Source organism: Vigna unguiculata, chromosome 8, assembly GCF_037176805.1.
Source record: "Vigna unguiculata cultivar grain cowpea cultivar isolate G323 ecotype 2 chromosome 8, ASM3717680v1, whole genome shotgun sequence".
Taxonomy (NCBI): domain Eukaryota; kingdom Viridiplantae; phylum Streptophyta; class Magnoliopsida; order Fabales; family Fabaceae; genus Vigna; species Vigna unguiculata.
In genome coordinates this window covers 40862925-40877155 of record NC_140799.1, presented here as the reverse complement: position 1 = coordinate 40877155, position 14231 = coordinate 40862925, and the positions used below count along the sequence as shown (strand labels likewise).

At 34.3% G+C, this 14231-nt stretch overlaps 1 protein-coding gene and 1 pseudogene across 1 annotated transcript; both read left to right on the top strand.

Moving 5' to 3' along the window:
• The first annotated feature begins 3606 nt into the window (after window positions 1-3606).
• LOC114194059 (uncharacterized) lies at window positions 3607-6966 on the top strand. The gene has a single exon (XM_028084103.2). The coding sequence runs from the start codon at window positions 3646-3648 to the stop codon at window positions 6583-6585; it is 2940 nt and encodes a 979-aa protein (XP_027939904.1). The 5' UTR covers window positions 3607-3645; the 3' UTR covers window positions 6586-6966.
• Window positions 6967-9652: 2686 nt separating this feature from the next.
• On the top strand, window positions 9653-13060 carry LOC114194026 (uncharacterized; annotated as a pseudogene).
• The last annotated feature ends 1171 nt before the right edge of the window (window positions 13061-14231 follow it).

Sequence of the window (14231 nt, the reverse complement as noted above, 5' to 3'; positions counted from 1 at the left end):
TTTTAAATATTTATTTTACAAATCGAACGGAATCAGACTCAATCGAATTGAACCAGACCGAATCGAACCGAATCGGACCAAATCGAATCGAACCGAACTGAACTAAATCGGACCAAACCATACTGAACCGAACCAAACTAAACCGGATCGAAAAGAACCAAACCAAACTAAACCGGACCGAAAAGAACCGAACCGAACAGAATCGAACCAGATCGAACTGAACCAAACCATACCAGATTGAACTGAACCGGACCGAAACGAACCAAATCGCACCGGATCAAACCGGACCGAACCAGACCGAAAAGAACCAAACTGAACTGAATCAAACCAGATCGAACTGAACTGAACAAGACCAGATTGAACCGAACTGAATTGAACCGGACCAAACCGAACCAAATCGCACCTGATCAAATTGGACCGAACCAGACCAAACCGCACCGAACTGAACCGAACCGAACCAAACCAAACTGAACCAAATCGGACCGGATTGAAACAAACTAAATCAGATCAAATCGGAGCAGACCGAACCAAACCAAACTAGAACATACTGAATCGAATCAAACCGGACCAGACCGAACCAAACCTGAACCGGATTGAATCGCACCAAACCTGACCGAACCGAACCAAACTTAACCGAACCGGACTGAACCAAATCAAATCGGACTGAACCAACCGAACCGGGCCAAATCGAATCGGACCGAACCAAACTAAATCGGACCGAATCGAACCGAACTAAACTGAACCAGATCGAACTGAACCGTATACCAGATTGAACTGGACTGAACTGAAGCAGATTAAACTGAACCGAATCGGACCGAACTGAACCAAAATGGACCGAACCGAACAGAACCAGACCGGACCAAACCAAACCGAAAAGGACTGAACCGAGCCAAACGGACCTAACTGAACATAACAAAACTGAACCAAACCGAATCAAATCGAATCAAACCAAATTGAACTAAGTCGAACCAAATTGAACTGAACCGAACCGCTCTGAATTGAACCAGACTGGACCAAACAAAAGTGAACTGGACTGAACCAAACCGAATCGTCCAAAATATCAATCCAACACATCACGTCGACAATAAAAAATATATATGTGAAGATGGTAAAAAAACGAAAATAATGAAAACATCAACAAAGAAAATTGAGATATGAGAACAAAATATACATTGAAAACCATAACTGAGAAAAAAATGTCGATCCAACTAATCTCAACAACAAAAAAAAGTAGATCTGAAAGAAAAATATTCATGATAGAAAAAAAATAGATCCGAGAAGATGGTATAAGAACGAAAAAAAATGAGAAGTTGTTACCTTTTTATTGTTGGTCACGGTGGTCATGAATCCAAGAGTAAAAAATTGAGAGTCGAAGATCCATGCAATGGAGATGAAGAGAGAAAACGGAGAGTGATGGAATAAGAGAGAAGATGAAAAGTTGGAGAGAATGAGATGAAGAGAGGAAGAGGGAGAGCTGAAACTTATTTTGTTTTAGCTACATAGAAATGCCACGTCAGCGAATTTTTGATTGTGGTAAAAAATAATAACAGATTGTTGGAGAAAATAATAAAATATTGAAAACTTTCCGATCGTTAGGTTATCATTTGTATATTAGACTAGATTCTCATTTAGGGGTGTTGAAGTGAATTAATTTGACTTACACGGATTGACTCACCACAGGTTGAGTTAAAAAAAATACTCAGTTCAACTCAACTCTTTTTTTTTTTTTTAGTTAGAAATTTTGCAACCTAGTGTGATCCACTACGAGTTTGTAGGTTTATGAGTTGGCTCACTTATAATTTTTTTTTTTTGCAATTTATATTATATTTTTATTACATTACAATGAGAATGAATTGACTTAATTTATTTGTTATAATAGTGGAACCAAAGTGTTTACCTAATTCTCAAACCACCTTCAACTCGTAAATTAAATGAATCAGGTTCAGTTCAATCCCGTTTTAAAAATTTCAACCCAATCTAACTTAAACCCGTGATAAGCCAAATTGACTCACGGTTTATAATCATTTTGACTTCTCTGTCAATTTGTCTCAACCCATTAAGAGGCATTATTCCACAATGTCTTGTGAACTCTTCAAACCTTCAAGTTTTGAGTCTTCGAATGAACAAACTTAATGCACTTTGCCAACTACTTTTTGAAGGAGCAATAGGATCACTACTTGGAATCTCAATGGCAACCAATTAGCAGGTTTCGGCCTGAATCTTTTTCTAATTGCACGACTACTATAAATCATCCACTGCAAACCATTCAAAAAGAAAAGAGAAAACAATACTAAAAAGACTAAAGAGAAGAGAAAAAATCAATAAGAATTAATTGAAAAATATATTAATCCAGGTATAGCAAACTTTTGATTGTTGAGCTCCTACTCCTACACAATGTTTATTCAACAAGTTTAATAACCAAATTTTATTTCTTAAATAATTTATTATCAAATCAATATATTTCATTTTTTAAAATGCTATGGTTAATAAATGACAAATAAATAAATAATATTCAAAGATTTTAAGGAAAATAGCATTTTCTTTACAATAAAGATTATAAGGAAGAATAAAATATTTACTCAATTACACTTTTTACAGTTAAATTATCATCATTTTATAAATTTTAGTATCGATGTTTTTTCAAGCATTTATTATCAAAGTTTTTTTTTTAATTAATTTTGTAGTAGTGACCACACGTCAGAAAGATTCTTAAAAAGATATAAAAAAAATCATTTTGTAGCTAATTCTTGCAAAATGATGTCATACTAAACTCACTTAATTTATTTAAAGAATTTTCTCTGTCATACCATCTCTTATTAGAAATTCAATAGATTGGTTTATAACAATGGTAAATTTTGATAGTAAAATATGTTTTCGAGTATAAAATTTATAAATTAACGATAGTTGAGTGGTAGAATATTATTAAATTTTAAAATACTTCATCAAAAAGAATAAAAAAAAAACATTGTATATATCATATTGAAAAAATTTATAACAATTTTAGTATTAATGTGTGTGAAGAGGGAAACAACGTGGGTTTATTTTTCATTTTTTGGATGATGACAAGTTAACAAATAAAAATTGACGGTGTTGGGATAACTGTTGGTAGTTGGAAGTTGGTAGTTAGAATATTAAAGCCAAGTCCCATTTTTTGGGGCATTGACTCTAAGTCAATTCCAGTGACAATGTTGGAACAATATTAATTGGCTCATAGAAAATGGATGTTGTTTGTCAAACATAATAAATTGTATGAAAATAATATTTTGAATATTAAATTTGATAATTTTTTTTTATAATTTAATGTGTTATGAGTTAAATGGTTTTAAAATATATGAAAATGAAAAATTGAAAAAATGGATAACTATTTAAAATATGTCGCTTCGTTCATGTTAAAAAAGAAAGTTGTGAAAAAATAATTTTTCTAAATTATATCGGACATTTTCTTAGGAAATTGTATACTAATAACCACCCAATCCCACTAAATGGAAAAATGTGAGCAATCAATTGATAGCTTAATGAAAGAATTAGAAGCTGAGTCATGTGTTTAGGTGTCACAATCAAAGAACTCCATCTCCTATTTTATCTTGGCTATAAATGTTCATCTTTGATTGCTTAATCCGTATGCACACTTAAACACAGCTAAATATGGAGTCATGGGCGGGGTGGTTTGTTCTTCTGTGTTGCCATATGTTGTTGTTTCACTTCTCAATCTCTCATTCCTTATGTCATCCTCACGATAAAATTGCCTTGCTCCAATTCAAAACCTCTCTCACTTCTTCTTTTGAGTCAGCAGATATCTCTCCCACTTATGATGATGCCACTTATGCTTATAGCAATTATGCTGAATGCAGTGATGTAGATCCAAAGACAACAACATGGGAAAATGAGACAGATTGTTGTTCATGGGTTGGTGTTACTTGCCACTCCATCTCTGGTCGTGTCATAGGTCTTGATGTCTCATGCAGTGGCCTTTCCGCGGAAATCCTTCCGAACAGTACTTTTTTCCATCTTTCTCATCTTCAGTCACTTAATCTTGCTTTCAATTATTTCTTCAACTTTCCACTTTCATCTCTCTTTGGTGGCTTTGCGAGTCTCACACACCTCGATTTGTCTACTTGTGACTTTTACGGTGAAATTCCCTCTCAAATCTCACAACTTTCCAAATTAGAATCACTCGATCTCTCTGATAATTACATGTTAACCTGGAAAGAAAGCAGTTGGAAGAAGTTCCTACAAAATGCAACAATTTTAAGAGAGCTTATTTTGGATAATGTAGATATGACTTCAAGTTCAATGAGGTCTCTCAATAGGTCTACTTCTTTGGTTAGTCTTAGTCTCCGTGGCACTGGAGTCTGGGGAAACTTGAAAAATGGCATCTTATGTTTACCAAAACTTCAACAGTTACACTTGTCATCTGTTCATCTCGGCCCTGGTTGCAAACAGCTTCCGAACTTGAGTTGTAGTGCTGCTTCTCTTACTGTATTGGATCTTCCAATGAATCTGTTTGAGGGGCCAATCCCTGCCTTTTTCTCCAACTTCACCTATCTTACTTCTCTCGATCTCTCACTAAACAGATATCTCAATGGTTCAATCCCATCCTCACTTTTAACCCTTCCACATTTAACTTTTTTAGATCTTCGATTCAATCAATTCAGTGGCCAAATCCCAAATGTCTTTCCCCAGTCAAATAAATTTCAAGAATTAGATTTGAATCATAACAACATAGGAGGTGAGCTACCATCAACACTTTCAAATCTTCAACATCTCATTCTCTTGGATCTTTCAGTGAATAAATTGAGCAGTAAAATTCCATTGTCAATTCTAAATCTTCAATATCTCGTTTTCTTAGATCTTTCACATAATAGATTGCAGGGTCCTCTGCCCAACAAAATAACAAGTCTTTCAAACCTAACTCGGTTATACTTCAATGACAACTTCCTAAATGAAACGATTCCTGCTTGGTGTTTATCTTTACCATCTTTGCTAGAACTAGATCTATCAAATAATCAGTTCACAGGACATTTAAGTCCAATCGTGTCACAGTCCTTCGAGTTTCTGTATTTGTGCAACAACAAGCTACAGGGCAATATTCCACAATCAATCTTCACTCTTGTAAATCTAGGCCAATTATGCTTATCATCAAACAACTTAAGTGGTTTTGACAACGTCAATTATAGTTTCCCTAGGTTAGAGAGATTGTATTTATCTTCTTTAGGTTTGTCTGAATTTCCAAAATTGTCAGGAAAAGTCCCAATGTTGACAGAACTTGATCTATCCAACAACAAATTGAAAGGAACAGTGCCAAAGTGGTTACATGAAATGGGTTCATTAAAATTTTTGAACCTATCCCAAAACTTGTTGACAACTCCAATGAACCCATTTTCAAGGAACTACAACCTCCAATTCCTTGATCTCAGTTTCAATTTACTCACTGACAATGTGTCTTCCTCAATTTGTAATATAAGTTTACTTGAAGTTCTCCTCTTATCTCACAATAAGTTGGTAGGCATCATTCCACCATGCCTTGCAAACTTATCAGCCCTTTATATTTTGGATCTACAAAGGAACAAACTAAATGGCACATTACCAAGTAACTTCTCAATGACTAGTTGTCTCAGTGTTTTGAATCTCAATGACAACCAGTTGGAAGGTATTTTGCCACAATCTTTGTCCAATTGCACACAATTGGAGATCTTGAATCTTGCCAACAATCAAATTGAGGACAAATTTCCTGACTGGCTTCAAACTCTACCGATGTTGACAGTATTGGTATTGCGTGCCAACAAATTGTACGGTCCCATTCCAAGTTTAAAGATGAAACAAGGATTTTCAAGTTTACAAATTTTTGATATCTCATCCAACTGCTTCAATGGTTCAATACCAAAATCCTACATACAAAATTTTCAAGTCATGAAGAATGTTATTCATTATAAAGAGGACGAGCTATACATGCAACCTTACAGTAGTAACAGATCTGTGACTGAATTTGCAACCATAACAACAAAAGCCATAAGTATGACATTCAAAAAGGTTCCAAAAAACTTTATAACCATTGATTTATCCAGGAACAGATTTGAAGGAGAGATTCCATGTGTAATTGGAGAGCTTCATGCTCTTAAAGGACTCAACTTGTCTCATAACAGACTTAGTGGTCCTATTCCCAAATCCATTGGAAATTTGACAAACTTGGAATCATTGGATCTCTCCTCAAATGTTCTCATTGGTAGGATACCCACAGAATTAACCAATTTAAACTTTCTTGAAGTCCTGGATCTTTCCTATAACCATCTTGTTGGAGAAATACCGCATGGAGAACAGTTCAACACTTTTTCAAATAACTCTTACATTGGAAACTCAGGACTATGTGGGTTCCCATTGTCAATGAACTGCAACAACACTGAACAACAATTTCCATTTTCTCCGAGCTTCTGGGGAGAAGAAAGATTTGGATTTGGATGGGAAGCGGTTGCTATAGGATATGGATGTGGAATAATATTTGGAATTGGCTTAGGGTTTATTGTATTGTTGATTGGAAAGCCTGAATGGCTTGTGAGAATGGTTGGAGGTGGTCTCAATAAACAATGAGAAATTGAAACGTTACGAAAACTTTATTTGGATCCATTTGTGGAATTTCATATTTGGTCCAGTTATGCCAAGTTAGGGCTTTTTAGCAAACTTTAACAACTTCTGTGTGACTTTTTTGAAATAGGTTATTCTAAACAAATTTAATACCTTATAGAACGAGATTTTCACAATAAACTTTTCAGAATAAACATTCAAAAATATATGAAATTTGTTTTAGAGTAAACTTTCCGAAATGAATTTTTTGGCATCTCAATTTTTTCTCTCCTTCTTTCTCTATAGTAAAAATGGAAGTGCAATGATAACCGCAACGGTGATGATGGGCGGCGACAACTATGATAACGGTGGCAATAAGGTGATGCAATACGAGAAATATTTTAGTTTTTTCTATATTGGGGTGCAAGAAGTAAAAATCCTTTTTTAAGATACCAATATGTGTTATGTTGTAGCAGTAGATCAAATTTATTTTCATATATTATAAAACTAATTCTAATTAGAAGGTTTAGAGAAAAAAATATATTTAATCCATAATTAATTCTCTTCATCTTTCATAAAAGTTATTAAAAGTCAGGAAAATGTTAATTAGTATTCTTAGGTATAATTAATTATCTTTGATTTTACTACTTTTAAAAACATATTTTTTTGTGTACGTATTTTTTTTTAATTTTACATTTAACAAATATTTTAAAAAATTAATTATGTATTTTTCATAAATCTACTCATGAAAATTAAAAATTGTGAACAAAATACAAATAGATACCTTACTTTTCTTTTTCAGTTTTACCATAAATTATTATTTTGAAAATTATTCAATTTATAAAGAATTTACTTCTAACTGATACTCTAAAAATCTCTTTTGTCTTCGATCGTTGTTTTCAAAACTTCTCTTATGTACATATTTTATTTTTTTAATTTTATATTTAACATTTTATTCTTTATTGAACTGAACTGAACCGAATCAAACCGAATTGAATTGGACTGGACCGGATTGGACCAGGCTGGATCAAACTGAACCGGACCAGACCGAACAAAACCAAAATGAACTAGACCGAACCAAACCAGACTGAATAACCGAAACGAATGGAACCAGACTTAATCGAACCGAACCAGGCCGGATTGAACCAAACTGAATCGAACAAGGCCGAACTAAACCAAATCGGACCGAACTAGACCTAACCGGACCAAACTGAACCGAACCGAACCAAACTGAATCGAACCAGGTCGAACTGAACCAAATCGGACCGAACTGGACCTAACCGGACCAAACTGGATCGAATCAACCCAAACCGAATCGAATCGAACCGAACCAGACCGAACTAAAAAGAACCGAACCAACTCAGACCAGGCCGGATCGAATAAATAGAAGCGGACCAAACCAAACTAGATCGGACAAAACCAAATTGAATCAGACCAGACAGGACCAGGCTGGATCGAACTGAACTGGACAAAACCAAACTAAAATGAATCGAACCGAACTGAACCGAATCGAATCGAACCAGACTGAATTGAACCGAACCAGACCGGATTGAACCAAAGTGAACCAAACCATACCAAATTGAACAAAACCGGACTGAACCGTACCGAACCGAACCGGACCAAACCGGACTAAATCGAATCGAACCAAACCATACCAAAATGAACCGAACCGAACCAAATCAGACCAGGCCAGATCAAACCGAACAGAATTGGACCAAACCGGACCAAACCAAATTGAACCAGACCGGACTGGACCGGACCGAACCAAGCCAGATCAAACTGAACCGAACCAAACCAAACCAAATTGAACCGGACCAAACCGAACCAGACTGAACCAAACCAAACCAATTCAAACTAGGCTGAACTGAATTGAACCATACCAGATTGAACCAAACTTAACTGAACCAGACCAAACTGAACCAAACTGGACCGAACCATACCAAACCAAACCAGACAGAACTGAACCGAACTGGACCTAACTGGACCGAATCAACCCAAACCGAATCGAATTTAACCGAACCATGCCGAATCGAACCGAACAGAACCAGACCAAACTTAACCAGACCAGACCAAATTGAACCGGATTGGACCAAACCAAACTGAACCGAACTGGACTGGACCGGACCAGACCGAACTGAACCAACCGAACCGGATTGGACCAAACCGAATTGAACCGAACCGGACCGAATTGAACCAAAATGAACTGAACCAGACCGAACCGAAACGAATCGAACCGAACCAGACCAAATTAAACCAAATCAAATCGGACCGAACCAAACCAAACTAAACTGAACCAAATCAAACCGAATCGGACCGAACCAAACCAAACCAGACCAGACCGAACCAAATTAAATCGGATCAGACCAAATTGAACCAGACCGAACCAAACCAAATCGAATCAAACTAAACCAAATCGAATCAAACTGAACCGAAACAAACCGAACTTCAGTTGTGCTGAATTTTAAAACACATTGAAAAAAAGGAAGAGAAAATTCTCGTAAAATGAGGCTTGTTAAACTCATTTATTTATTTAAAAAACTTATCTGCCATGTCATCTGTTTATTAGAAATTTAATAAATTGGTTTATAACCACGGGAATTTTGAATGGTAAACTATGTTTTGGATAATAAAACTTATAAATTAACGATATCTGAACAGTACGATATTATTAAATTTTAAAATACTTTATCAAAAAATAAAAAATTTAAAAAATAAACACTATACACATTATATTGAAAAATATTGAAAAAATTTATAACTGTTTTAGTATTAATGTATATGAAGAGGGAAATAAAATGTGGGTTATTAAATAAAAATGAGATGTGCAGTTGGGATAACCGTTGGTAGTTGGAACATTAAAGCCAAGTCCCATTGTTGGGGCCATTGACTCCTAAGTCAATTCCATTTTTGTGGATAAGATAAGATACAAAGCACAATAAATTTGAAGAAGGAAATCAAAACAATAGGATTAGAAGCTTAGTCATGTCCTGTTTAGAAGCCACAATCAAACATTAATTTGGCCACATCTCAAACTCTATCTCCTACTTTATTTTGGCTATAAATCTTCATCTTTGATTCCTTACTCGTATGCACATTTTTTGCTTTGAATAAATCCTGCACTTAAACACAGATAAATATGGAGTCATGGGTAGTGTGGTTGGTTCTTGTATATTCGCATATGTTGGTGTTTCAGTTTTCATTCTCTCATTCCTTATGTCATCCTCACGATAAAATTGCATTGCTCCAATTCAAAACCTCTCTCAATTATTCTCACAGCTATTATCATCGCAATTGTGGTAATGTTGATCGAAAGATAGCAACTTGGGAAAACGAAACAGATTGTTGCTCATGGGTTGGGGTTACTTGTCACCCCTTCTCTGGTCGCGTCATAGGTATTGATGTCTCATGCAGTGGTCTTTTCGGTGCAATTCTTCCCAATAGTACTTTTTTTCATCTTTCTCATCTTCAATCACTTAATCTTGCTTTCAATTCTTTCCTCACCTTTCAACTTTCATCTCTCTTTGGTGGGTTTGTGAGCCTTACACACCTCAATCTGTCAAGTTCTTTATTAATAGGTGAAATTCCCTCCCAAATCTCACAACTTTCCAAATTAGAATCACTCGATCTCTCTGATAATTACATGTTAACCTGGAAAGAAAGCAGTTGGAATAAGTTCCTACAAAATGCAACAATTTTAAGAGAGCTTGTTTTGGATAATGTAGATATGACTTCAAGTTCAATGAGTTCTCTCAATAGGTCTACTTCTTTGGTTAGTCTTAGTCTCGTACGTACTAGAATTCAAGGAAACTTGAAAAATGACATCTTATGCTTACCAAAACTTGAAAAATTGCTCTTGTCAGATAACAGTGACAGTCTCAATGGCCAGCATCTTCCCAGCTTGAGTTGCAATGGTGCTTCTCTTAGTATATTGGATCTTTCATTTAATCATTTTGAAGGGTCAATCCCTTCCTTTTTCTCCAACCTCACACATCTTACTTCCCTTGATCTCTCAAATAACCTCTATCTCAATGGTTCAATCCCATCCTCCCTCTTAACCCTTCCACATCTAACTCTTTTGGATCTTGGATTCAACCAGTTCACTGGTCAGATCTCAAATGTCTTTCCCCACTCAATCAGTTTTGAAAAGTTAGATTTGAGTCATAACAATATAGGAGGTGAGCTACCATTCACACTTTCAAATCTGCAACATCTCAGTTTCTTGGATCTTTCAAAAAATAAATTTACTGGTCAAATTCCATCCTCACTTTCAAATCTTCAACATCTTGTTATCTTGGATCTTTCTGAGAATGAACTTAGTGGCCAAATTCAATCCTCAATTTCAAATCTTCATCATCTCACTTCTTTGATACTTGCTAAGAATGAACTTAGAGGTCAAATTCCTTCGTCACTTGTAAATCTTCAACATCTCAATATCTTAGATCTTGCATATAACAGATTGGAGGGCCCTCTACCCAACAAAATCATAGGACTTCCAAACCTTACTAACTTATACTTGAATGACAACTTACTAAATGAGACAATTCCTGTTTGGTGTTTATCTTTGCCATCTTTGCTAGAATTGGATTTGTCAGATAATCGGTTCACAGGACATATAAGTGCAATCTCATCACAATCCTTGAAGTCTTTGTATTTGTGCAACAACAAGCTACAAGGCAATATTCCACCATCAATCTTCACCCTTGTAAACCTAACTGGACTGTGTTTATCATCAAACAATTTCAGTGGTCTTCATAACAGTTCATTCTTCACTGACGTCAATTACAAATTCCCTCACTTAGATAGATTGTATTTATCTTCTATGGGTTTAACCGAATTTCCAAAATTATCAGGAAAAGTCCCAATGTTGGCACAACTTGATCTATCCAACAACAAATTGAATGGAACATTGCCAGAATGGTTGCAGCAAATGAATTCACTACTACTTTTAAACCTATCCCAAAACCTGTTGACTGCTCCAATATTGAACCAACTCTCAAGGAACAAAGGTCTCTTCATCCTTGATCTCAGTTTCAATTTACTCACTGGCAGCATATCTTCCTCAATTTGTAATGCAAGTTCACTTCTTGTTCTCATTTTGTCCCACAATAAGTTGACAGGTGTCATTCCACCATGTCTTGCAAACTTGAAATTCCTTGTTGTTTTGGATCTACAAAGGAATGAGCTAAATGGCACTTTACCAAGTAACTTCTCAATGGATAGTAAGGTTGCTGTTTTGAATCTCAATGACAACCAATTGGAAGGTGTTTTGCCAAAATCTCTGTCCAATTGTTCACAATTGGAGATCTTGAATATTGGCAACAATCAAATTGAAGATAAATTTCCCCATTGGCTTCAAACCCTACCAATGTTAGCAGTACTGGTATTGCGAGTCAACAAATTTTATGGCTCCATTCCTAGTCTAGAGAATAACCATGGATTTTCAAGTTTATTTATTTTCGATATCTCATCCAACTACTTCACTGGTCCAATACCAAAATCCTATCTACAAAATTTTCAAGCCATGAAGAATGTTACTCAGTATAAAGTTGGGGAGCTATACATGAATCAATTGCTACAAGAATTTGTAACTGTAACCACAAAAGCCATGAGTATGACATTCAACAAAATTCCAAAAAACTTGGTAACCATGGACTTATCACAAAATAATTTTGAAGGGGAGATTCCATATGTAATTGGAGAGCTACGTGCTCTTAAAGGACTAAACTTTTCTCATAACAAGCTTAGTGGTCCTATTCCCAAATCCATTGGAAATTTGACGAACTTGGAATCGTTGGAACTTTCCTCAAATATGCTCACTGGTAGGATTCCTGCAGAATTAGCCAATATGAATTTTCTTGAAGTCTTAAATCTTTCCCATAACCATCTTGTGGGAAAAATACCTCAAGGGAAACAGTTGAACACATTTTCAAATGACTCCTATGTAGGAAACTCGGGATTATATGGGTTCCCATTGTCAACGAATTACAACAACACTGAACAAAAATCTCCATCTTCTTTAGGGTTTCAAGGAAAGGAGAGATTTGGATTTGGATGGGAACCAGTGGTTATAGGATATGGATGTGGAGTGATATTTGGAATTGGCTTGGGATTTTTGTATTGTAGAAAAGCTTGAATGGTTTATGAAAATGGTTGGAGGTGTTCTTAATAAAAAGGTGGAAAAGAAGTCATGAAAAATGGAGTAGAATAAATGAATGGATATGTGGCATGCCTTGAAAATGTTTTATGTACTTGTTCTTGTTCAATTTCAATTATGTTGAGGAAAAACTTGTACATCAAGAATCTTGTCACACCATTTTGGGTTTTTCAATTAATATGAAGTGCAGTTAATAATATTGGGTGCAAGAAGTAAAAGTCCTTGTTTTAAGAGATCTAATATTGCAGTAGTAGATCTTGATCCACTCGTTAAGAATTATGAATTTAATAGTTATTGTTATAAAATAATTAAGATAGGAGACAAAGAATTAGAATGTGGTGTCGTGGGGGCACATATTATTGGGCCCATATTTACGATTTGCTTTTGTATCCTTAAACCTTTTATTTATTTTTTCTTTTTAGTTTCTAATCGAAAATTTAATTAACGTAAACTTTGAAAATATCTTTTATTTCTATCCTTAGTAATATAACATGAAGTGAAGTGATACTTATAATTAAGTTGATTCTTCAATAATTTATGACGTCATATGATAATTTAATGAGAAAATCTTGTATTTTTTTTCTTAACTCTGATTTAATTACTCATAACTATTTTGATATTTTCAACTTTATCAAATATTAGGATGGGTTAAATATTTTTTTATCTCTTAAATTTCAGTTAAAATTTGATTTAGTTCCTATTCAAAATTTTTGATATAATTTAGTTTTCCAACTTTATAAATGTTTGGATTTAGTCTTAAACGCGTCTCATGAGAATATTTGAGTTGTTCACTCCGTTTAACATATTTATGCTTCAATGTTAACTAAAAATCTGACTTAAAATAGATTTGAAACGTCGAATAAATTTAACAAAATTTTGTTAAAAAAATTAAATCCAAACATTTATAAAATTGAAAGATTAAATTAGATTAAAATTAAAAAAAACTAATTTTAATTTTCAGTAAAAATTAAGAGATAAAAACATATTCAACCTATTAAAAATACAAAGTCTAATGCTCATGGAACCTTAACCGAACAATGAACCATGTTTCTTAATTTTTGTGCATATTGATTGATAACGTGTCATTAAGTCAAACTTCTAATTGACGTGATAAATAATCATTCATGGCATCACATTAACTGATAAAAAAATTAAAACATATTTAACCTATATTAGTAATTTAAAATTAATTTTATCCAACTTTACAGCAAACATCATTCGCTTTCTTGATTATATTATTGTTTCCAGCAAAAGTTAACAAAAATAAGAGTTCCTACATTTATAAAAGAGTTAAATATTTATGAACTGTTGGTGATAACTTTTTTTATACTATATTAAATGTTGCAATAACCGTGTCAAAAAATATATATATTGACACGAGATCTGATGGAATGTGAATATAGAAAAAGAAGCGTGACTAAATACATTAAAAATTAAAAATTAAAAATAATAATTATAATAATATATAATATAATGTTGCGTAATGCGGTGTTCTATTGGGCCCAAACCGAATCACACA